At 34.3% G+C, this 24619-nt stretch overlaps 1 protein-coding gene across 1 annotated transcript in view; it reads left to right on the top strand.

Annotated features, from left to right (window-relative positions):
• The window catches only part of NAMPT (nicotinamide phosphoribosyltransferase), a 38225-nt gene that overhangs the window by 9796 nt on the left and 3810 nt on the right, over positions 1–24619 (top strand). The window contains exons 2-10 of the mRNA XM_065938655.1: positions 116–272; positions 1757–1860; positions 3921–4049; positions 8938–9096; positions 9587–9723; positions 13068–13293; positions 14800–14919; positions 18519–18659; positions 21218–21352. Coding sequence (XP_065794727.1) covers positions 116–272; positions 1757–1860; positions 3921–4049; positions 8938–9096; positions 9587–9723; positions 13068–13293; positions 14800–14919; positions 18519–18659; positions 21218–21352 — 1308 coding nt within the window. The remainder of the gene's footprint in view (positions 1–115; positions 273–1756; positions 1861–3920; positions 4050–8937; positions 9097–9586; positions 9724–13067; positions 13294–14799; positions 14920–18518; positions 18660–21217; positions 21353–24619) is intronic.

Raw genomic sequence — 24619 nt, 5'->3', positions numbered from 1 at the left:
AATAGCAAATCAGTATACTTTAACTAGTTTTTTACATACTTTCAAGTTCTTTTTGTTGTAATTTACATTCTGTTCTTCTGGTATTTTCTAATTGAAGTATTTCTCTTTCATATAGGTTACTCACTATAAACAGTACCCACCCAACACAAGCAAAGTTTATTCCTACTTTGAATGCCGTGAAAAGAAGACAGAAAACTCGAAAATAAGGAAGGTGAAATATGAGGAAACAGTATTTTATGGATTGCAGTACATTCTTCATAAGTATTTAAAAGGTATTGCTTTTCCTAATTTGTTTAAAATACATATTTTAACCTTTTATATACCTCTTTTTTTTTCATATACCTCTTCATAGTTGTTCTCTTATACTGTCATATTTTATTATTTGAACTAACTTTTTGAAGAGTCTAATTTTGATATTAATTACATTAGGGGTTCTTTTGAAATTTTTAGAAATCTGTTAATTTGAAAGCATTAAATTTTAGTTTGTATGTACTTGATATTCTAAATATGAGAGAGATTTTCTGAAACTAATAAGTTTGGGAATAAATTTAGAGAAGTGAATAATTTTCTGAGAGTAATCTGGTTTGTTGGTAGACTTTAGTCACTAATTCATAATAAAGGATTTGTGACTGACCTGGAAACTCATTTTGAGTTGTGATGGCAGTTATAATTAGAATATCTTTATGCTAGTGAGTTTCACCTTAAAGGCCTATTTTTCAAAACTACTTGTAACTGTAGACTTAGTCTCAAATTCATTTTAAAGAAGCAGAATCCCCAAAATAATTTCTGTACTTTATTACTTAGAAGTCCATTTGGAGGGTGGGAAAATAGTTCCCAAGGTTTCTATACATTTTGGAAAGCTTCATTTTTACCTTTTCAAATAAAAGTAATCTCAAAATTGAATACAGATTAAGTTGAATTTTATGCAGATAATTTTTTCTGTAACATTGGCAGGTTTAAGATCAGATAGTTAAGATATGTTATGCTATTGAAAATATACTTGGATATCAAAAGTACTTCATTGCAACACAATTACCCAAGATATTTTAAATAAGTTTACTAGTGATCTTATTTAGAGAGTTACTAAAGACTAATGTTACACTTCAATTTCCTTCAGCTTAAAAGCTTTATAAAGTGTCATTTATTATTAATTACAGCTAAAATGTATGGTTTGTTATAGGCCAGCATTCTAAGAACTTTTATTCAGATGTCATAACTCATTCAGTTCTCACAACCATGCTATAAGTAGGTATTATCCTCATTTTATAGATGAAGTTAGCTAAAGGTGTATTGGGGGGACAACAACTTAGGAACTGTGAAAATTATTGGATTGTCAGCCTCCAAAGATATACTTTATGAATAAAGTAAACAGGTTCACCTGGAAACCACATATCAAAGACTTACTCTCAAATCTGAAACCTGTATAAATTAACACAGGTTTTTTAAAAATCTCCGTAGAAGTGAATTTGTTACTGTGATTTAAAACATATATACATATACACATATAATAATCTCTTCTACTGCAAATTTGTTTTTCACATAATAAATGAACTTTTATGCTTCTGCTTATGAGTGGTTGGAAGTGCAGATTCCTTTTCTGACTCTGCTCTTGACTCTAGGTAAATCATTTAACCTCTCAGTTCTTGTCTTTTAATCCATAGAATGTGTGAAATAGCTAGAGACATTAATCCTATGACAACTCAGCAATTCACAGCATGCCTTCAGAAATGTAAACAGGAGATATTTATTTTTTTAGGTAAAGTAGTGACCAAAGAGAAGATCCAAGAAGCCAAAGAGGTGTACAGAGAGCACTTCCAAGATGATGTCTTTAACGAAAAGGGTTGGAACTACATTCTTGAGGTAAAAAATATGTATTTTTGATCTGTGTATTTTGGTTTTTTAGTTCAAAATTTTTTGCCATGGAATTTGAATAGAAGATTAGGCTATACAGTTGACCTTTAAAAACCAGGTTTGAGTTGCACGGGTCCACTTCTGTGTGGAGTTTCTTTCAGTAGTAAATACTACAGTACTGCACAGCCTGCAGTTGGTGAATCTGCAGATGCAGAACCACAGATACAGAGGAACTGCCGTTACAGATGCTGACTGGAAGTAATACCTGGAGTTTTCACTGTTGGCAGGGGGTGCCTCCAACCCCCACATTGTTCAAGGATCAGCTGTAATTACAGCTCTTGTCTGTCTGGGAACCTATAACTAATATCTATTTAGATATTCTTGTGAGAAGTTAAAGGTACGTTTGTTTTTCCTGATGATTAGTATCAAGAATCTATAGCATGTCTAAGCAATTTGATACAATATGTATTACAGTTTAAAATAACTAGCAAGTCAGAAAGGTGATTTAATCCTTTATCTGAAAATACATTATGATTAAGAAAGAGCATGGGGTAACTTGAAAATTTAAGCCTATTTTCTGGACTGTAGAATACATAAGAAAATAGATGGTGTGAATCTATTACTACACAATTCTAGGACATTTCCTTTACTGAATAGTTAGAATGGTTTGGTACAGATCTGTGAAATGAATTTTCATTCTTTATTATACTGTAATATTCCCGTCTAACACATTTGGATTCCTTGCTTAAACTTTTGGGCATCCAAAGACATGGAAATTGAGTTATAAGTTGAATTGTCCCCTGCCTGTTTTCTTTATTACATAGATAGGTGGGGAATGGGATCTACTGACATCTTTCCATGTTAATTATCTCTAAAATGAATGTCTTTTTCATTGTAAACTACCAAACACAAAGTGATAAATGCTTTAACTTTCATGCCTATATTGTAATACTGAATTTTACTAATTTTGGCTCCTTGAAGAAGTTGGATAAGCACTCTGCTAGTTTTCCATATCTTAAGTAAAGTCAGTAAAATCTGTTGGCTAACTGCCATATTTAACTCATTTGATTTGTTTTGAGGATAACAGTTATGGTTAAGTTAGATGCTGTGCTTAGTAATATAATTCTCAGTCGTCAAGGTGGTAAATCTTTTCATTTTATATTCAGAGAATCTTAGGGATTCATAGATTCTCTACAAATAATCTTGTGTAATCCGATTTTATAAGCAAAGAGTCTGAGACGTCTAGAATCGTGAATTTTTTTTTTTATCTAGTTATCCTGTCCCAAATCACATAAACTGTTAGGATTTCTGAAACAATCTACCTTACTAGCCAAAAGTTAACCACAGCTTTTAACTTTAAAAAAGGGGAGGCTTAATTAAGTATCTAGTAACATGTCGTTTAGCCACTATCAGTTCACTTCAGTCACTCAGTCGTGTCCGACTCTTTGCGACCTATATGCTCAGCCTAATCTGGGAGAGACTTGTTGCACTTGGATGTTGATTGGGAGAGTTCTAGAAACTATACTTAACAGTTAACCTGTCTACTACCAAAATAGTGTCAGGTCTACTACCAGTATAGAGAAAACCTATTCAAGATTCTTCTACTGGCAGAGAGTTCTTTTCTTTTTTAGTTTGTTCATTTAATTTTGCTCTCTAACAGCAGCTCATTATTTTATCTTCCAGTCATTAGCCTTTCTTTTATGGAAAAGAAGACTACTTAGAAGAAATATAGTGCTCTTAGAATATGTTGGAATAAACTCTTTGAAGGGGAAAGAAGAGGAAAACAACTTTGTTTTGGAATTATCTTCAAGTGATAAATTTTCTTAGCAAAAGTACTTTAATAGTATAAAATTCTAAAAATTAGTAATACTAAACTGTTAATCATAATAGTTAATTTTATTTCAGGAGGATAAGCATATTCTGACCATAATACTAGCAATATAGTAAGATCTACAATTGTAATTTCTCTGACAGTAAGTTTAGCTTCTGTAAAATATAAAGAACCTTATTTAAACAGGTAATGGCGTACCATCTGTTGAATGAATAATTTCACTATTGTCTTTTACCAGAAATATGATGGGCATCTTCCAATAGAAGTAAAAGCTGTTCCTGAGGGCTCTGTCATTCCTAGAGGAAATGTTCTCTTCACAGTGGAAAACACAGATCCAGAATGTTACTGGCTTACAAACTGGATTGAGGTGAATTGTTTTTTGTCTTGCTTTTCATTCTTAACATTAATTGTAGACGTAAAAACCATTCAACTGGGATTCTAGTTTAAGAATTGCTACTAACAAAATTATGTAACCTCCTACCACCTCCTAAAGCTTTTCAGGCCTCAGTTTCCTCACCTGTAAAATGACAGTTGGACTAAATAATCTTTAAATTACCTTCCAGTAAAATCTAATCTTAAATTGTAAAGAATCATTACAGTTAAAGTTCAGCTGGCTTCCATCTTATTTGTTGCAATCCTAAATATGCACCACCATAGAGAAAGATTACAAAAACAGCACAGGTACATGTTTAGTAACTTAAGACATTTTAGTAATCGTTTTCTTTATTCCTATCTAATCAGTTTAGGGCCTAGACTCTACCACCTGGTATTTCTCATCTAAATACATTCAAGGTTCACTATAGAAATTTCACCCCATTATCTGAGACGTGTTTACTTGGTGCTTTGTATGCTCTATCTCACTAGTTTATTCATTAAACCAATTTGTTGTTATAAAATAATACATTTGGGATTCATTTATAAAGACTAGAAACAGTTTAGAAAAACTTTTAATAGCCTAACAGGCTCTGAAACAATGAACAATTAACTAAAATAAAGATTTTAAATAGTTTACTGCTATGTGTTAAAACTGAATTGTGAACTCAGAGTAAAAGGAAACATATTAATAATTCTCATACTCCTTTACTGACAGATACTTTATTTTGAGGGGATGGAATTATAAAAAAGAATAGAAGAGTTATTAAAGAACCACATCATCTAGTGTATCTTTTACCTTCAGTGCCAAAAGATCCCAAACAGATAAATCTTACTTTGAAAATCATCATTTGTGAATCACCTTTTTTCACTCTTTTTCATTTTAGTTTTCTAGTTGAGGATTTAGTCAATAAGCACTCTTCCCCCGTGTTGAACGGGAGCCTCATAAAGCAGGTGTTTGTGGGCACAGAACTAGCTCCAAGTCTACCTTGCTTTTCAAGTATGTTTTCCTTTAGAAAGTGAAAAATACTAGCCTTGAAAAAAATTTTAAGTACCTGTTATAATTATCATTATTTAGATGTATTTCACTAAAAAAAAAATAAAAGTTGATGTTTTTCTAAATTGTGGACATCTTAGTAGTAGTTTGTTAGCAAACATAAAGATATTTCTAAAGATTATTAAATGTAAAATCCAATATGAGATTTAGATTTTGAAGGGAAAAAAGTTCCCTATTTTCATCTGCTTATCAAGTTTACCTTCTATTCTAATATATATTATTTAAATAATTTCAGTCCTTGGTATGTATTTTTATCCAAGGCACAAAAATACATGTTCTCTGAAACAATTCTTTTCTGAAAAATCCTGTGGTTTTTTTTTTTTTTTTTTTTTAATTGTGTTTAAATACCATGCCTTCAGAAAACACTTTCTCACAATGACTTTGCCTCTTCTGTGGGTTAGAGGATAGAGGAGGTTCATCTTTCTCTTAGCCGTCTCCCACCCAAGTTTACTCCATTGTAAATGCAATCTGTTACCAAATCCAAAAAGCTTGTTATTTAAAAACTTGAGATTTTCTTCAGGAAATCCTTAATTTAAAACATTTAAAATAATAGTGCTTAGTAGTGTTCTTTCTGTTTCTCCCTCCCAGTATGTGCAAAGTTTTTTGTGGTGTTTATTTTTTGGCCTCACTGCACAGTTTGCAGGATCTTAGTTCCCCAACCAGGAGTTGAACCAGAGCAGTCAAAGTGCCAAGTCCTAACCACTGGACCACCAGGGAATTCCTTGTGCAGAGTTAAACATTCTTTTATTCACCGTACATTGAATTTTAAAACCCACTAAAATTATTGAATTGCTTTATCAATTTTAATATCAGTGCTAGAAGAAATCTTAGTCCTCAAATCGGATTTCAAAATGTATTTAGGAGAGCTTAAGAGTTCTTCAGAGGTATCTCAGACTTAAGAGGGGCTGAAGAATGAGCATGTTGGGCTAAACTTAACAGTTTCTTCCAACCAAAAAAACAAAACACCTTTCTGCTGTTAAAAATCAAAGGTGACTTTATAAACTATTACACTGATCAAATACCCTCATTTCACAGATGAGGAAATTGAGCCCTGAAGGTGAAGGGACTAGTTAACAAAGTAGGTCCAGTACCCTTTCTACTACACCATACCGTGCCTCATTTTTTGAAATTCTTTATTCTGCACAGTAATGACATAATGAACACTTCTTAAATAAAGCTTTCAGGTTCTTTTACTTTAGTCTTAGTTTTCAGCTAAAAATTTTATCTTGATTTGTGTGGGCAAATTGCCGTTTTGGAGAAGTTTCCGACAAGGCCTACTTTATTAGACCTTGGATTAACCCAAACTAACTTGCCTTTTTTTCCCTTGCTTACATCTACAGTGATCTTTTTTAAAGGGGAGTGATTTTATTAAGAGTATAATTTAAGCTGATTTTGTTGGACTATGGAAAGGAAATGGTGATGTGAAGGATCACTGTGTCTCATAGTTATTTCTCTCCTTCCCTGGCATTTTTCGAGGGGTAAGGTCAATCTTCTACCTTTATAACTCAACTAGAGTTTTTCACATTATGTTTTCTATCTTTCTCATACTCCTAGATAATATCATTCTAAGTTAAATTAAAATTATGAGTAGATTGAATTAAATCAGCAAATGAATATTGATTACTAGTTATATACCCCAGAAGTGATGGGCACAGATATTAGAGTAAGGTATATGTTACTTAATGGCCTTTGGAGGAGGAGCACTTTATTCTTAACTAAACAATAATACAAGTAAGAATGCTAAATTGGTAGCAGAAGTAGTGAATTCTGTGTATGGGGGGAAAAAAAAACTTTCTCGTTTCATGAAGGTATTCTTCATGAAAGAATGAAGAGTTGAGGTATTCTTAGGATGGCAAGTAGCTCAAGGGAGACTATAGCAAAAAAGTGGAATATATCATAAGCAATAAACCTTTAGATGGTAAATAAGGCAAGATTGCAGAAGGCCTCAGATTTCAACATGAATTGGCCTTCTTCCTCTGTGGAATAGATAGCCATTAAAGGATTTTAAGGAATGACACAATCTGAATAAAACTCTGCTTTAGAAGGATAACCAGTGGCAGTATAAAGAGGAAGAGAAGCTAAAGATTAATTAGAAGTAGGATATTCATAGGCTGGGGCAGTGGAATCACTGAAATTATGAAAGAAGAATTTCAGAAGCAGAATGCCTAGGTAAGAGGTGATTTGTCATAGAGTTCAAGTTAGGAGTTGCATCAGTTTTCTACTGTTACATAACAAACTACCCCCCCACCCCCTCAAAAAAAGGCTGTTATTTCTCATGATTCTGCAGTTGACTGAATGGTTCTCTGCTGATCTTGCTTGTACTTACATGTCTGCATTCAGGGAGGGGTTCAGCTCAGATAAGGGACAGTCTAAAATGGCCTTACTCCCATGTCTGGACCTCAGCTTAGGCAGCTGGGACTGCTGGACCTCTTTTCTTCACTTAGGCTTCTTTACAATAGGGCAGTCTCAAGGTTCTAAGAAAATGAGAGTAGAAGCTATAAAACCTCTTGAAACAGAAGCTTGGAAGTTATAAATATGGCTTCTGCTACATTCTGTTGGTCAAAAGCAAATCATAGGAACATCCCAGAATCAGGGGTGAAGATAGATTACACCTCTTGATGGAAGAAGTCGCAAAGAAGTTAATCACAAGAGTCTTTAACGCTGCAGTTTTTGTTTTTAGGGGACTGAGTTGGGAAGTCCAAGAATAAATAATTTTTTATTTTTACTTATTTTATTTATTGGTCACTTATCTGGTATTCAATAAAAGCTTGTTTTGTAAACTTTAGAAAGTAAGTAGCTTTTTGATGGAGCACAGACTTGTCATCCTAGCAGCTCTTTCTAAAACTTGAAGCCACTGTAATAATAGCAGGCTATCTGGTTTACAAAAAGAATAGGAAATTCTGATCCTAGGATGGAGGAGTGAATTCCTAAGTCATAAAAATTAATGTAGTTGCTGTGATTAGCCATTTTTTGTAGTTGCCTGGAAGCTAAGGAAAAGGGAAGAAAACCAAGAAACAGTTCTTATCAGGAAGTAGCAAGTCTTAGCATTAGAACCTAGCAATTCTTTCATTTCCTCATTTGGAAAACTATATAATAGGAACTGAATTACAAAATAGGGACCTCAGAAGTAAACAGCATATGCAGAAATGTTTCATGTGCCTCTTTTATAATGACTTTTGATAAATGCCAAGGACATAAAACATAACTCAGTGAATAGAATTGTCTAGTACTAAAGTATCTCACATATATAACCTACCAGTAGTCCTATTAGATCCAAGGAAAAATTAGATCCAGTACTAGAGGAGTGAAAAAATAACTTCTCTAGATGTACACTATTCAAGGTGCAGTCCGTGGACCAGTGCTGGTCCATGAACTCTTCGATGCAAGTCTGCATGAAATAAAGAAATCAAGGATAAGCATTTAGAAACTTTTATGGCAATTAATTGCCTTAGCATCCAAGTGTGAATATAGTTTGTAAAACTGTTGATCCATGATAGATTGAAAATAAATACATCAGTCCTTCATCACAGATAGTTTTCATAAATATTTGCTTCTTTGGAGCTTTGGATGGAAAAATAGATAATTCAACATTCTCTACTGTTTAGGGTCTAGTTTGCTTATTGCTCGTTTTGCGGCTTTGAGAGCTGAGCTCGGTACTGTATCTGAAATACATGTGATAGGCTTCCCACCATACAGCTGAAATGTCCAATTGGTATTTCTACTAGTATGGAAGTCCAGGACATATCTCCAGAGAAAGCTAGGATTTTCCTCAGAAAGAATCCAGTTTTTTATGTATTAATGTTTGTGGTTAATTTTATTACTACAGACTATTCTTGTTCAGTCCTGGTATCCAATCACAGTGGCCACAAATTCTAGAGAGCAGAAGAAAATACTGGCCAAATACTTGTTAGAAACGTCTGGTAACTTAGATGGTCTGGAATACAAGTTACATGATTTTGGCTACAGAGGAGTCTCTTCCCAAGAGGTAAGAAACTGAAGGGAACCTCAATTAATAAAATATATATTGTTGGTTAGGTTACCAGTGTACAGTTTTAGGAAGTTACTAGGAAGTTATTTTGGAAGTAGGTCACATTTTGAAATTCCAGAAATTCAGTCAAGGATATTAAATACCTAATATTTGTCAGCCTCTGTTAAAGATACCTGAAATAATAGTCTTCAGTAAACATCTCTGTCCTTTATATATTTGATGGATGGATGTACAGATGACTAAATATATGTAATAAACATGGCAGATGTCAGATAATACTACAGAGAAGCACAAGACAGTAGCGGGAAAGAGGATGATGGGAAGTACGGGTAGATCACTATTAATTAAGTAGGTCTCTTTGAGGAGGTAACAGTTGACTTCTCTTTAAAAATAATTGAAGACAGTAACTCCTTTGGGGGCTATGGTCTGTACTTCAAGTATAGGTCTTTTTCTTTTTTTGGATTTTGGTTTATGGTTTATTTTGCAGACTGCTGGCATAGGAGCGTCTGCTCATTTGGTTAACTTCAAAGGAACAGATACAGTAGCAGGAATTGCTTTAATAAAAAAATACTATGGAACAAAAGATCCTGTTCCAGGCTATTCTGTTCCAGCGGCAGAACACAGGTAAAATTTCTGTTTTCATCCTTCTATTATCTCACATTGGTTTTCCATAAATAAGCTTCTTCATTTTTGTAACTCAGTCATGTTTTGTTTAACTACACAGCTAGGTACTACAGTAAATCTTCTTTATACTCTGTATAAAAACTGGTATCTGGGAGGTAGACAAAACTTTTAACTGTCCTAATAGAAACAATTTAGGAGTTCTTTTTCTAACTTTTATATTGCTCTATATGTTTTATTGTTTAAAAAGTTTCGGCTTCTCTATTGCCATATCCAGATAGGTCGTATACTTGAAGTCTAGAAGCACTCATTGTGAAACCTGGTCAGTGTTGTCGCTCTCGCTGCTCTTCTACACAACTTCACTTATCTTTGCTCTGGAAATTATGTTCTGAGCCCAGTACCCTCAATTGTAGATGAGCAAGTTATCCCTTTTGATGAAAGGAAGAGTATTCACATTCTTCTTAGGTTTCCTTGTCTGATTTTACTAAACCATTCAAGTTAAGCTAGAAGACAATATAATCCAGGCTACAGCTGCTCTGGTTCTAGAGTTAATTTTACTGAAAGTTAGGAGTTTTTAAAATGTTTGCCAATCCTTATTGCTGATTCATACAACAAAAATAATGTAATTAGTTTGGGAGAGGAGGCTTATTAAATTCTACTTACTTGAATATTGCACAGTGCTAAAACCAGCAATGAGTAAAGCTGAGCTTTGATCCTAGCAATCTACTGGATGCTGCAAGGGATGAAAAGATAAAGAATTAATTCTATCTTTTGGATAAAAAAAACAGTACACTAGCAACATTCTGCTCTGCTAAAATGCTCTTAAAATGATACAATTAAAGTACTGCAGCAGCGCAAAGGAAGGAGAAGTAGGGTCATATTCTACTGGTAGGATCAAGAAAGGCTTTATAGAGATGGTATATAAATATTGACTTCTTGAATGATTGGTAAAATTTAATGGCAGACATTAGGGGATTCTTTATTCTCTGAATAAATATTTATTACATATCGTGTGTTAAGCATTGTCATGAAAGAGGCAAATATGGATGTGCTTAAGGCATAAGGACTGAAATGTATTTTGTACGGAGATTTTGTAAGGAATGTCAGGTGGGCTGGAAAGACAGGTTAATAAGTAAAAGCCCTCAAATGTATTTTCACATTGAATGTGCTGGGTTATTCTAATTCCATTTTCAAATGAGGTTGGGCATTGAAGTTTCTGAGCGAAGTAGTGGTGTCAGAGAAATGTTGTAGAATGATCACTTTGATAGTGGGCTATCTTATGAATTTAAAAATAGAGAAAAATGAGAAGTTAGGATTTATAGGAAACTGTTGCAATACTTTTGAGAGATGATGAGGTTCAGAACCAAGTGGCTAAATAAATGAAAAGAAGGGGATAAACCTGAGCAGTGGCTTGGGAGATGAAATTGCTGAAATGATGATTTGAACTGGGGCTCAGTAGAAAGTGGATTGAGCTAACATTTACTAGCATTGCTCTCTTAGTAGGGACTTGAATACTTTCACATATAAGTTTCAAAACTAGTGAAATTAATGAGAGTGACATTAACAGCTCAAGATTTAAGGGTTGCAGTATTTTAATTTTTGGTCTTAGATACATGTACACCTTTTAAAAACTTACTAATACAGTACACCTAGATGAGACTGTTTATTAATCGTTTTGTTTCAAAGTAATATCATGAGTGTGATACTATAAATCTAAGAATAAAGATATTTTCTTCAGGACTTTCATGTTAATACAAGGTGAAAATCTACTGTATTTTTATAGCCTCATAATATTTATTACATCTACAAATCTGACTCCTTAATATATCAGCTGTTCTTAAATAGACAAGTCTTTTTAAACAACAGCATAGTATAGTGAAAAGAGCTCTAGACTGAAAGTTGGGAAATATGAGTGACCTTACAGCTGACATACTGGGTGGCCTTGGGCAAGTCATTTATCTCTCTGTTCTTCATTTCCTCCATCCAAGCCAACAAAAGGAGGAACAAAAATTTTTGCATTTCCAACATCAGAAGGTCATTGAGGAAAAATGAACTAACATCTAAGATAACTTTAAAATAAGAAAATGCAAAGCTCTTCAGTGCTAGTATTCTTTGAGCTTAATTCTCTCCCTTACAGAGAAGACTGCAATTCTTGATTTGAAGAAATGGCTTTCTTTATCCATGTCTTAATTTTCCTTTCAACCTGCAGATGCTTGCATGAAGTGGAGAGTAGGCATCATAGCTACTTTGTTCACTATAAAATAAATTTTATATAAATATGCTGTCTCTCCATTTCAGTAGTTCTGGATAGTGAAGTCTGTATCCCTGAAATATATATCCTCTGCTGTCCCCAGCATATCTTTGACAGCTTGAGAGAAGTTGTTTACTTTAGTCCTTTAGAGGAAAAAAGAAAACAGTTTCAAAAAGAGTATGACACTCTAAATAGTTTGGAGATGAATGGATTGTTACACTTTCCATTATTTTACTTTGGAAAATGAAGTAGAGGCAAAAATTAATAAATTAGGGAGAAAGTAAAATTACTGGGCATGAGAAAATTGTAACAATTCTAAAATTCATTATTAGGTTCTCATTAAGAATTTGTTATTTATAGTATATATTAGTTAACCAGCAAGTACTTTAGTTAAATGCTGTTAATCTGTTCAAAAAGAACCACCATTATTGAGAACAGTATAAAAATCACTGTAATCATTCTTGCCTAATAGAAACTCTCACACTATTTCCCATCTTAATTATGTTTAGCTCAAACTAAATATTGTAATTCTTACTTCCTGGGCATATGTTAGTTAGTAGATTATGTTGAGTATATCTATGCATGATACAGTACAAGTAATTGCCTAAGTAATTGTCTTTTAGGTGTAAGGTTTGGAGAGTAAGAAAGATAAAATAATGTCCTTATTATTATTGGTATATGGTTTTGAAAATTCACAAAAGGGAACTGCATTGCTTAGTGAAATAATGGGAGTGTGTATTCATTCTTTCTAACATCTCAGCATAATGTATAGAGTGTATTTAACAGGTGCTTTTTTAGCTCACTCATTTTAGGTTCAGGAATACTAAAAAAGAAAATAACATAGTTTATCCTTTGGTTGAATATGACTTAAGAGTTTGAATAATTATTGGAGAGATTACTTGTAGTCTTAAAAATTGGCCAAAGGGTGGTTTGATTTGGCTCAGATATTCAACTAGCCTCTTGATGTGCATTCATTAAACTAAATCACTCAACTTCTCTGCAGTGTTGATGGTGTAGTATAGTAAACATGAGATATAATTCAGGAACAGATAATGTGTCTACCTAAGTAAATCTGTATTTTCATTTTGTTTTCTAGTACCATAACAGCTTGGGGGAAGGACCATGAAAAAGATGCTTTTGAACATATAGTAACACAATTTTCATCAGTGCCTGTATCTGTGGTCAGCGATAGCTATGACATTTATAATGCGTGTGAGAAAACATGGGGTGAAGATCTAAGACATTTAATAGTATCAAGAAGTACAGAGGCACCACTAATAATCAGACCTGATTCTGGAAATCCTCTTGACACTGTATTAAAGGTAAATTTTAATACATAACTTGATTATTAAAAGTGCCAGTAGACCAGCTGCATCAACACTACTTTTAACTTCATTCATATACACACCATTTCAGAACTATCTGGACCAGTCCCCTTATTTTAGAGGTGCAGCCCAGAGAGAGTAATAGATTTGCCCAAGGTCACACATTAATAACAGAGGAACTATTTCCAGAGGGAAGGGTCATTTATTAATATGTAACTATCAAATAGACAAGTACTGTTGACTATTGAATAGATATTTTCTTTACTACTTACCTTCAAAATTAATAAATACCATTACCATTTTAACCAGTCCTGTGATTTGGTTACCAAGTTTGTGGTTTCTTTCTCTGCCTTTATCACAAGTTATTGCTGTACCTTTGAAGGTTTTAGTGCAAAAGAAGTATGTGCAAGGTAATGTGGAACAAAAGTAATTCGAAAATACTTTTCAAGTAGAGATTCTTTAGTGATACTACCAGTCCTCAATGTAGCCTTGCTGTCTTTTTTTTCTTCCTTTTTTAAATCTTTAGGACTTGGTTTACCTTCTTTGAAAAGCACTAATAGAAACAGGTTATTGATGCTTACTACTAGAAAAATAGTGTGTTACATGCTTTGCTTAATTGTGTCATTGAATCTCCAAAAACCTTATGATCCATATTACAACTCTTTTTTATAGACAAAGAAACCAGCTTAGACTAAAATTCACTTGCTCAAGTTCAGACAACATGTAATAAAATAAGCCAAGTAGCCAACATAGGTCTTTATGACTATCACCTTCTCTCTTTACCACAGTTTCCCAGCTGATGATTAGGTGATGAATTACTCTTTAAAACAGTGGGGTGTAGAATCAGGGAGGTCTTTTCCTATCCTAAGTAATAGACCAGTCTGATGGTTTTATCTTAGCCTGAAATGTGAACTGATTTGGTTTTAGCAAACTGAACAGGTTTCATGTTTTTTGTTACCTAATAAAAATATACATACCTAGTTTCAAGAATCAACTGAGTTATCATACGGAATTTTGTCATTGTTAGAATATTAAACCAGCTTATTTAGGAAAAGGGAGTGTTTGTTGGGTAAAACCTTTGAATCTCTGAGGAAGCTTTGTGATAAATCTTCAGTCAGTGTTGAAGTATTTCAGCTGCTACCAACCTTTAATATTTAGTGAATGAGTTGTGCAACTTGCATATTAAACGATTTGGCTTAAAAAAAATTGGTGTCATTGTTAAGTGAGAAGGACTTCAGAAAATTCAGCTGAATTCATGTTTGAGTTACATCAAATTAAATTATTGGCACAAGCAGAAAAAAAGTCCAAGTCAAAAGTATTATCATGAGTTTTTTAAATGATGTTTTATATACCTTTTAAAAATATTATATTTACCATTGTAAGTTTCTAATGTTAAAGGATTTTTTTCCTGAATCTAATTTGAAAAATGTGAGGGAAAAATATGTTTTTACACTTTTTTTCAGTCTTAGTTATTTTGTGTTGGATGTGTATTTTTCCAAACAGGTTTTGGATATTTTAGGTAAGAAGTTCCCTGTTACTGAGAACTCGAAGGGCTACAAGTTGCTACCACCTTATCTTAGAGTTATTCAAGGAGATGGAGTAGATATTAATACCTTACAAGAGGTATGTATTTTACATTAAAAAGTTTCAATATGGTAATTCTTATAATTAAACTGTTTACTAATTTGATAACAATAACATTAATAATTTAAGTACAATTGTAATTCTTTTAGTAAGATAGTGTATGTCTTTTCTGTTAAATGCTTAAAATTTATGGATAATAGTAACTTAAAATATAGACGTACCAGCCAAACCACACTCCCAGTCCTCACTGGCCACCGTGGATGATGAGTCCAAAGACGTGTCACTAGGAAAATGCCGAAGAATACTCTTTATATGTAAAACAAAAAGTCTTAACTGCACAAATAGGTCTCAGTTTCAATAGAATGGAACTTCACATACTCTAATAATGTGAAACCTGAATGATACTAGTCTTTTTGATATTATGCTTTTTCAGATTTATAGAATGGTTTGTTACCTCCTCTAAATTTAGCATTGACTGTTATCACTATTATTGTTAGAGTTAGCCAATCAGTGTAAGTTTTATATTATCTTAAACCTTTTTCCTCTTTTGTTTCTCAAATAAGTTTCTAAAGAACTATAATTTTAATACTTAAAGTACTCCATAACAATTAAGACTATCACTGATACCATGATGTAGATTGTCAACTATTATAAAGCACTGACATTTTAATGTATACTAGTTTCAGATGATATCCACTTGTATAACGCAAGTTACCAAACGAATTTTCTGTTTGAAAGGGTTGGTGTGAAAGGTTAGAGGAAGGTCAGTACTCCAGTTATGAACAGTTTGTTTTCTAAAGATTCATTTAAAAGAAATAACTATTACATATAACTCTCAGTTCTCCTGTGGTGATATGTATTTAGAGTTCCAAATGACGTCTGAAATAGATCTCTTAAAATAACAGAAATGAGGTTTCTTCCACCAGCTCTTCCAAACCGCCTTGCCTAAGATAAGTGGAAACTTCCCCAGCTCTTCTAAGACATTTGCTGTTGGGGCATTAGGGCCTTTGATGTACAAAGGAAGAAATAGAAGAAAAGTCTGCAGCAAAGAGGAGGACCTGAATATAGAAATCTCAGTTGGCATATTTAATTGCTGTTGTCTTCTAGCTCAGCTAAATTGAAGGTTTCTGACTTGGTGTCAGTTAAGAACTAGTACCCAAGCCTCCGTTTTAGCAGGTCCCTTTCAGATGAAGAAACCTGGGCAAGGTACTGTATGACAGAATATCTACTAGCCCAGTGCTCTTCCCATTGCTCATCCCTGTCCTTCCTTGTTCTTAGGGGCAACTCTTTTAAGTTCGGTTGTTCCATTGGGTATTTGAACTTCTCTTTAAAAACTGAAGCTCTTTGGCTTTTCTTTTCTTTTTTTTTTTTTTTCATTTTTCTAAATAAAAGTTTGAAAATGTACATGCATTTTTAAAGTTGAGAATCAGTTCAGAACTTGAACCTTTTTTAAAAAAATAACTCCATAAACAAAAAGTTAAATCCCAAGACACATATTCTCTGGCATTGGTAAAACCTTGAACAGAATGGTCAGAGAATGAGTAGTTTGTGTTAATACATGCACTCATTACCTAAAGGATAATACCTGCTCTCTCTTCTTATTGGAGGTGGGTCAAAATAAGTTTTTAGAAGCAAGGAAAGGAATTTATATAGACTTTTTGTCTAGTCAGGTTTCCTTGTGTAAAATTTTTTAAAAGTAATATTTCCTCTAATTCTGTAACATCTAGTAACATTAATAGAAAAATTCACATAAACTTTAAATTGTCTAAATTTCACAACTTGTGATGGTGAAGCTATATGGGAAGAACATCTTAAAGAAATTGGTCCTAAATGACGAATATGACATTAGGTGGTACTGTTTTTTTGTGAATTCCTCATTCTTGTGTTTCTGAGGTGTACCTAAAATCAGGTGACAGGTCTGAAACTATTTTCTCTGTATTTTACCCAGATCTCCTTACCCTCCGTCTGTCTGTCTCTGTGTCCTTTTACTCCCTTTTTCTCTTCTACTCCTTGTGTTTCTTCTATGTTGAAATTCACTTATTAATTTCACATTGTTTTATAAGGTTTTCATTATTGTTTTAGTTATACTTGGTTTACAGTTAGTTCAGTGAAAAAATTCAGAGCCCTTGAGTGTTTTGAGTTCAAGTCTAATAACAAAAAGACATGAGAATTACTTTAAAATAAATTGCATATGTCCCCATCTTGATTACTGACATACAGCAGGGGAGTTAGACTGAGATTTAAAAAGAAAGTTGCATTTCTAAATGTGGATTTGTTAAAAGATTTAGGTCCTTGAAGTTTATTTTTGTATCTTAAAATGTTGAAAATGGGGCTTCACTGGTGGCTCAGTAGTAAAGAATCTGCCTGCCAATGCAGGAGATGTGGGTTCAAACCCTGGATCAGGAAGATCCCTTGGAGAAGGAAATGGCAACCTACTCCAGTATTCTTGCCTGGGAAATCCCATGGACAGAAAAACCTGTTGGGCTACTGTTCATGGGGGTTGCAAAAGTCAGGCATGACTTAGTGAATAAACAACAGCAACTATTCCTCATTTAGATAAGAGGTCAGTTTGAGACTCTTGGTATTGGGAAGTATATAACAAATCTGTATGAGTAATTCACATAAACCTATTAAACTTGATTTTGATTTTCTAATCGCTTCTGAAAATTCTGTTTAAATTTAAAAACCCCATACTTTCTAATTACTTCCTTTTGACTAGTATGAAATTAAAAGAATGGTTATTAAACTTTATCTGCTACCTTCTACCATAAAAGTGATTGAGTATGTTACATAAGAAGACAGACACTAGTTAACTAAGTCCTGCCTGGGAAAAAGAAATGCAAATGAGATTGATAACAGAGTAATAAATTAATGTAAATTTTAAATTATGTGTCCCTTGAAAGAAATAGTCTAGTTGTTAGAAGTCTCTGTTTACATTGGTCTCTCTTTGTGGCTTTTTAGATAATCATTCTGCCAAAAAATGATCCAGTGATAAATCTTAGCTCCCAATCAGTTCATAGTTTTGCTTATGGCACTAGAGTACCAGCCAGGGTCAGACGACTGCCAGTGCCTCAACTCTTAAATTAGAGGGGGTATTTTACACTTTTTTTTAAATCACTAATATCTATTGATTTTAAGCACCCCATTACATGACTTGTACTGTGACATGTGACAACATGTATTGAAATTTATTAATGATGAGTAGAGTCATAGAATCTAGTAATTTGGGGCAAATGTCTGGGTCTCATTGCTTGTGCTACTGGCATCTGGACAATAAATTAAAGATATAGATGAGAGTTTACTCAAGTAACCTTGTGTATTGATAGCCATTTTTTCCTACCTCTCATTCCCTTTATTCCCCCAACCTAAACCACAATCACCGATAACAGTACAAATTCAGGAACTTTGAATGAAATCCCCTTTCTACACTTATTCCTTGGGCTTTCCTCTTTGAGGTGGGTGGGTCTTTTAAAAGAAAAAAAGTGGGATGTAACTTCATGTAGGCCTTATTCTTAGCCCATTATTTACTGTGTTATAAACAGCTTTAGATGGTTTATTCATCAGTGTGGCCCATGAAAAAATAACTGCTTACCACTTCCAAATTACCTGACTTTTTTCTATTTTCTTCTTTAATCTAGATTGTGGAAGGCATGAAGCAAAAAAAATGGAGTATTGAAAATGTTTCCTTCGGTTCTGGTGGAGCCTTGCTACAGAAGTTAACAAGAGATCTCTTGAATTGTTCCTTCAAATGTAGTTATGTTGTAACCAATGGCCTTGGGGTATGTCCTACAACTTCTGCTCTTGCGTTGTTGCTATCTTCTTTATGTGTAGGCCTAGAATATGCCTAGAATGTATGTATTGAATGCAGTAGTCGAAGGATAATATGGTCCTAAACTGTTACTGTATTGTACCCCTGACAATACTCAGAAACAGGGGGAAAATAGGAGATAGTAGATGATAATTTGACTTCAGAAAAAAAGAAAGACTTAGAAAAAAGAGGAAAAGTGAGAGAGAATTTAAGAGAGATGATGCAGGTCAATTCATTTCTACTACTTTAGTATATACCTTTGAATCAAGAAGTTGAGCAAATTTGAGTGAGAATGTCAGCTCACCTGGGCTTCCCAGGTGGTGCTAGTGGTAAAGAACCTGTCTGCCAATACGGAAGATACAAGAGACTCGGGTTTGAGCCCTGGGTCGGGGAGATCCCCTGGAGGAGGGCATGGCAACCCACTCCAGTATTCTTGCCTGGAGAATCCCCTTGGACAGAGGAGCCTGGTAGACTACAGTCCATGGGGTCACAAAGAGTCAAGACATGACTGAAGCGACTTTGCATGCACACACAATCACATCAACTCACCTAGCCATCATGCATTAAAGATAAGCAAATATGTAAACACTGTCAATGTTTTAGGAAGGTGAACTATGAGGTTCGAGTTGTGACACTAGAATCATTTTCAGGTAGTCTTAGAAGGGGGAACCCAAGATGCAGGCAGCTGAACAACCAACTCCCTAGTAGCTCTTCACAAGCTCTTGGGAGTCTCTGTATCAAAGGGTGTGTTCAGTTCAGTTGCTAGGTCGTGTCTGACTCTTTGCGACCCCATGGACTTCTTCAGTACACCAGGCTTCCCTGTCCATCACCAACTCCCAGAGCTTACTCAAACTCATGTCCATCGAATCGGTGATGCCATCTCATCCTCTCTTGTCCCCTTCTCCCCCGCCTTCAGTCTTTCCAGCATCAGGGTCTTTTCCAGTGAATCAGTTCTTCACATCAGGTGGCCAAAGTTTTGGAATTTCAGCTTCAACATCAGTCCTTCCAATGAATATTCAGGACTGACTTCCTCTAGGATGGACTGATTGCATCTCCATGCTGTCCAAGGGACTCTCAAGAGTCTTCTCCAACACCACAGTTCAAAAGCATCAATTCTTCGGTGTTCAGCTTTCTTTATAGTTCAACTCACATTCATACATGACTACTGGAAAAACCATAGCTTTGACTAGACAGACCTTTGTTGGCAAAGTAATGTGTCTGCTTTTTAATATGCTGTCTAGATTGGTCATAACTTTTCTTCCAGGGAGCAAGTGTCTTTTAATTTCATGGCTGCAGACACCATCTGCAGTGATTTTGGGCCCAAAAAAATAAAGTCTGTCACTGTTTCCAGTGTTTCCCCATCTATTTGCCATGAAGTGATGGGACCAGATGCCATGATCTTAGTTTTCTGAATGTTGAGCTTTAAGCCAACTTTTTCACTCTCCTCTTTCACTTTCATCAAGAGGCTCTTTAGTTCCTCTTCACTTTCTGCCATAAGGGTGGTGTCATCTGCATATCTGAGGTTATTGATATTTCTCCCAGCAGTCTTGATTCCAGCTTATGCTTCCTCCAGCCCAGCATTTCTCATGATGTACTGTGCATATAAGTTAAATAAGCAGGCTGACAGTATGCAGCCTTGACCTACTCCTTTCCCAATTTGAAACCAGTCTGTTGTTCCATGTCCAGTTCTAACTGTTGCTTCTTGAGCTGCATACAGGTTTCTCAAGAGGCAGGTCAGGTGTTCTGGTATTCCCATCTCTTGAAGAATTTTCCACAGTTTGTTGTGATCCACACAAAGGCTTTGGCATAGTCAATAAAGCAGAAGTAGATATTTTTCTGGAACTCTCTCGCTTTTTCGATGATGTGTGCAGGGGATCCTAAAGACAGATGGGTTGGTTCCCTACCTTAGTTCACCTCCATCATTCTTTGGCAAGTTCTAGGTTTGCTTCTCCCACTTCTCCAGTTGCCTTCTACCTTTCTGATCCTAAAGCACTGCTCTAGGTCTCTAGGTTCTCAAGGTTGTCTTTGCTTCTTATGGTAACAAGATATCACTAATAGAATAAAAAGTAACAAAAGGGAAAAAGTTATGAAGTGGGCAAGCCTTTACTGTAGTAAAATCCTGCTACCCTTGCCACAGATGATAGAGTTGACACGGATTTATTTTTCAGTAACATGCATGTGCTATACTTGGATCAGTTTAAGGGCAATGAATAATAGAAAAGGGGTACTTTAAGGGTCACATTGCTGACCTCAGAGACTGACCACAGATGGAGTTGTTAGTATTCTGCACTAGTAAGAAAGGATTTCAAAGACTTGGATTTGGTTCATACCTTTTTCCTGACAGAGGGCTCTCTCCTCCACAACAGGCTAGAGTTATATTTCTTAAGAGCTAGATGCAGATTGGCTTAGTTATACCTGCAAAGTACCTTTAAATTTATATAAATTTAATATATACTTTTTTTAATGTGAGTTGAGTGAACATTTCTGATGATTAGTCTTCTATTTCTCTAACTTTAATTTGGATTCCAGATTAACGTCTTCAAGGATCCAGTTGCTGATCCCAACAAAAGGTCCAAAAAGGGCCGATTATCTTTACATAGGACACCAGCAGGAAATTTTGTTACACTTGAGGAAGGAAAAGGAGACCTTGAAGAATATGGTCATGTATGTATCTATGCTGATTGGGGTTTGTTTTGTTTTTTAAACAGTAATAAGTTCACTTTTCAAATTAAGAAAGGAGGCTTTTGTGTTTAAAATTATTTTCAGAAAAGTTCTTTTCTTGGAGGACAAGAGTTTTATTGTAAAATGTTTACAACTGCTGACCTAGCCTACCAAAATAAGATGAAAAATAAGAAATGGCTAGATAATAAATATGAGACCTTTATATTGAGTGAAATATTTTATAAGAAAAAAAATGCTGTTCCATATAGTTACCAGAAGAGAGTGATTGATGAGCTTCAATAAGTGTGTGTACTTGATCTTACTCCTATTGCCAGTTAGCAGTGAATCATTTCTGAACAGGAATGGTTAGGAATACTTAAAGGATGCTAGTCTTAGACTATTCATAGCTGTTTATGTTACAGTAAAACCATGGTAATTTTAGTAGATAAAAGAAGGGCTTTCCAAATTCCAAGATGTTGTTAAAGATGATTCCATTTTTTCAAAACAATAGAATCCAGTTCAGATGGTTTTCTTTAGTCTCATTTAATTCTCACCGAAACATCTATGGGCTAAAAATGCAAATTATATCATCTTAATAGTGTAAAATATAAAAACAGTGAGGCTTGACTCAGATTATAATAAATGAACCAAGTTTTCTGATTTAAGTCAACCAAGCTAGAAATATTCATAGTATGCTTAGTCTGCATGCTCATTGACTTAGAAAATTACACTTATATTCAACTTCTAGTTTTTATTAGTAAGCCACTGGATTGAACAAGAAAATACTCCTTTTTAGAAGGGAACTACTCATAATTGATAAAAATTATAAAAATTTTATTTTTATTGATGATATAATAAAATTGATTATATTTTTTAACTTTTGAATATTATACTACATATATTCTGCTTATGCTACTTTTATATTCTTTTAAGATTTTAAGCCATAATTATTACAGTAAGAGTTTTCTGTTATCTTTAATGAGAAATATGTACAAGTTCCTAAAACTTTTAGAATTAGATTTGTTTATATATAACCTATTACACAGCCTTCATTTAACTCTTCTACTACCGAGACTTTGCTGTATTAGTTTACCCCAGATGGACAAAAATTACTTTAGACATGGTCATAACTATGACTAAAACAAGGCATTGGTTTTAATAGTATGTGGATGATACTCTAGAACGTTTGAGTCAGTAAGCCATTTATAATCATCTAGACATTTTGATTTAATAGGAACCACCCTTCCTCAATAGATTATGAATTTAACTTTGAAAATTTAAATATAAAGAAAATGCCACAGCTAGAGCAGTGTGATTGGAAACAACACAGGGATAGGTAAGATTGTTTCAAGATGGTGGAGTAGGAAGACCATGAACTCAACTCCTCTTATGGGCATGCCAAAATTATAACTATTTACAGAAAAAATATTGATGAGAAAGAGCAGAATCTACCAGGAAAGATCTACAACTAAAGCCTAAAGAAGGAACTATGACAAGACAAGAGGGGCAGAATCACCATATAGTCAAGACCCGTATCCCCAAGTGGGCAACCCATAGGAGAATAATACAGAGGTTCTTCCAAAGAAACAAGGGGTCTGAGCCCCACCTCAGCCTCTCCAACCTGGGGGGCCTTGCATTCCAGAGAGCCCCAAAAGAATCACATTCAAAGAGGACCACGCCAAGACACACGGTAATTAAAATGGCAAAAATTAAAGAGAATATTAAAAGCAGTGTGGGAAAAGGAACAACTTACATACATGGGAACTGTCATAAGGTTGTAATCTGACTTTTCAGCAGAAATTCTGCTGGTGAGATGGATGGTACAATGTATTTACTCTGTCAGAGTAAATACCTGAGTAAAACCTACAGAGTAGGTAAAACCTACAACCAAGACAGAGTAAAACCTGCAACCAAGAATATTCTACCTGATAAGACTTTCATTTAGATTTGATGAAGAGATCAAAAGGTGAGCTGAACTTCTAAGTAGGGGAGAAAAATGCTCTAACTAGAAACATAATAATTACAAAAGGAAAAACCTTGTCAGTAATGGCAAATGTATATTAAAGGTAGCAAATCAACTGTGTTTACTGAGGAAGTTTAAAAGACAGTAAAATCATCTACATCTGCAATAAGCAGTTCAATGATACACAAAATGAGATGTAAAATATGTCAAAAGCAGTAATGAACCTAAATGTAAGACATGATTCCATGAAACTCCTAGAAAAGAACATGTAAAACACTCCTCAATGTAAATCATAGAAATGTTTTCTTAGATCAGTCTCCCAAGGCAAAATAAATAAAAGCAAAAATATACAAATGCAATCTAATCAAAAGCTTTTGTACAGCAAAACAAAAAGACAACCTACAGAATGGGAAAGTATTTGCAAATATGACCAACAATATCCAAAACACCCAAGGAGCTCATATAACTTAATATAAAAAAGCAGTCAAAAAATGGGCAGAAGAACTGAATAGACATTTTTTCCAGAGAAGTTATACAGATGGCTACCAACCATGTGAAAAGGTGCTCAGCATTGCTGACTGTTAGAGAAATGCACACCAGAACCACAAAAAGGTATCCCCTCACACCTGTCAGAATACCAGCTGTCATCCAAAAGTCTACAAATAACAACTGTTGGAAAGGATTTGGAGAAAAGAGAACCCTCATACACTGTTGGTGGGAATTTAACAGATACAGCCACTATGGAGAGTCCTCCAAAAACTAAAAATAGAACTATGATATGATTTAGCAATTCCATTTCTGGGTATATATCCAAAGAAAATGAAAACACTTATTTGAAACGTGCTTGAAATAATAAACCCACACATGAAATAATCGCACCATTATTTACAATAATCCAAAATATGGAAGCAACCTAAGTGTCCATCAACAAATGAATGGGTAAAGAAAATGTGGCATGTGCACACACACAATGAAATATTACTCAGCCGTTAAAAGTGAAATTTTGTCACTTGAAACATCGACGGACCTGGAGGGTATCATGCTATGTGAAATAAGTCAGAGAAAGACAAATACTGAATGTTATTAGTTGTATATGGAATCTAAAAAATAAATGAATATAATGAAACAGAAGCAGTGTCACAGATACAGACAACAAATTAGTGATTGTGGGGAAAGGGAAGCAGGGAGGGGTGAGGCAGGGGGTAGGAGGTACAAATTTACATGTACAAAATAAATGAGGTGCAAAGACATACTGTACAGAACAGGGAATATAGCCAATATTTCATAACAATTTTAAATGTTTATAA

Source organism: Muntiacus reevesi, chromosome 6, assembly GCF_963930625.1.
Source record: "Muntiacus reevesi chromosome 6, mMunRee1.1, whole genome shotgun sequence".
NCBI lineage: Eukaryota > Metazoa > Chordata > Mammalia > Artiodactyla > Cervidae > Muntiacus > Muntiacus reevesi.
The sequence above is the reverse complement of the archived record's forward strand: the minus strand, read 5'-3'. Positions and strand labels throughout refer to the sequence as shown.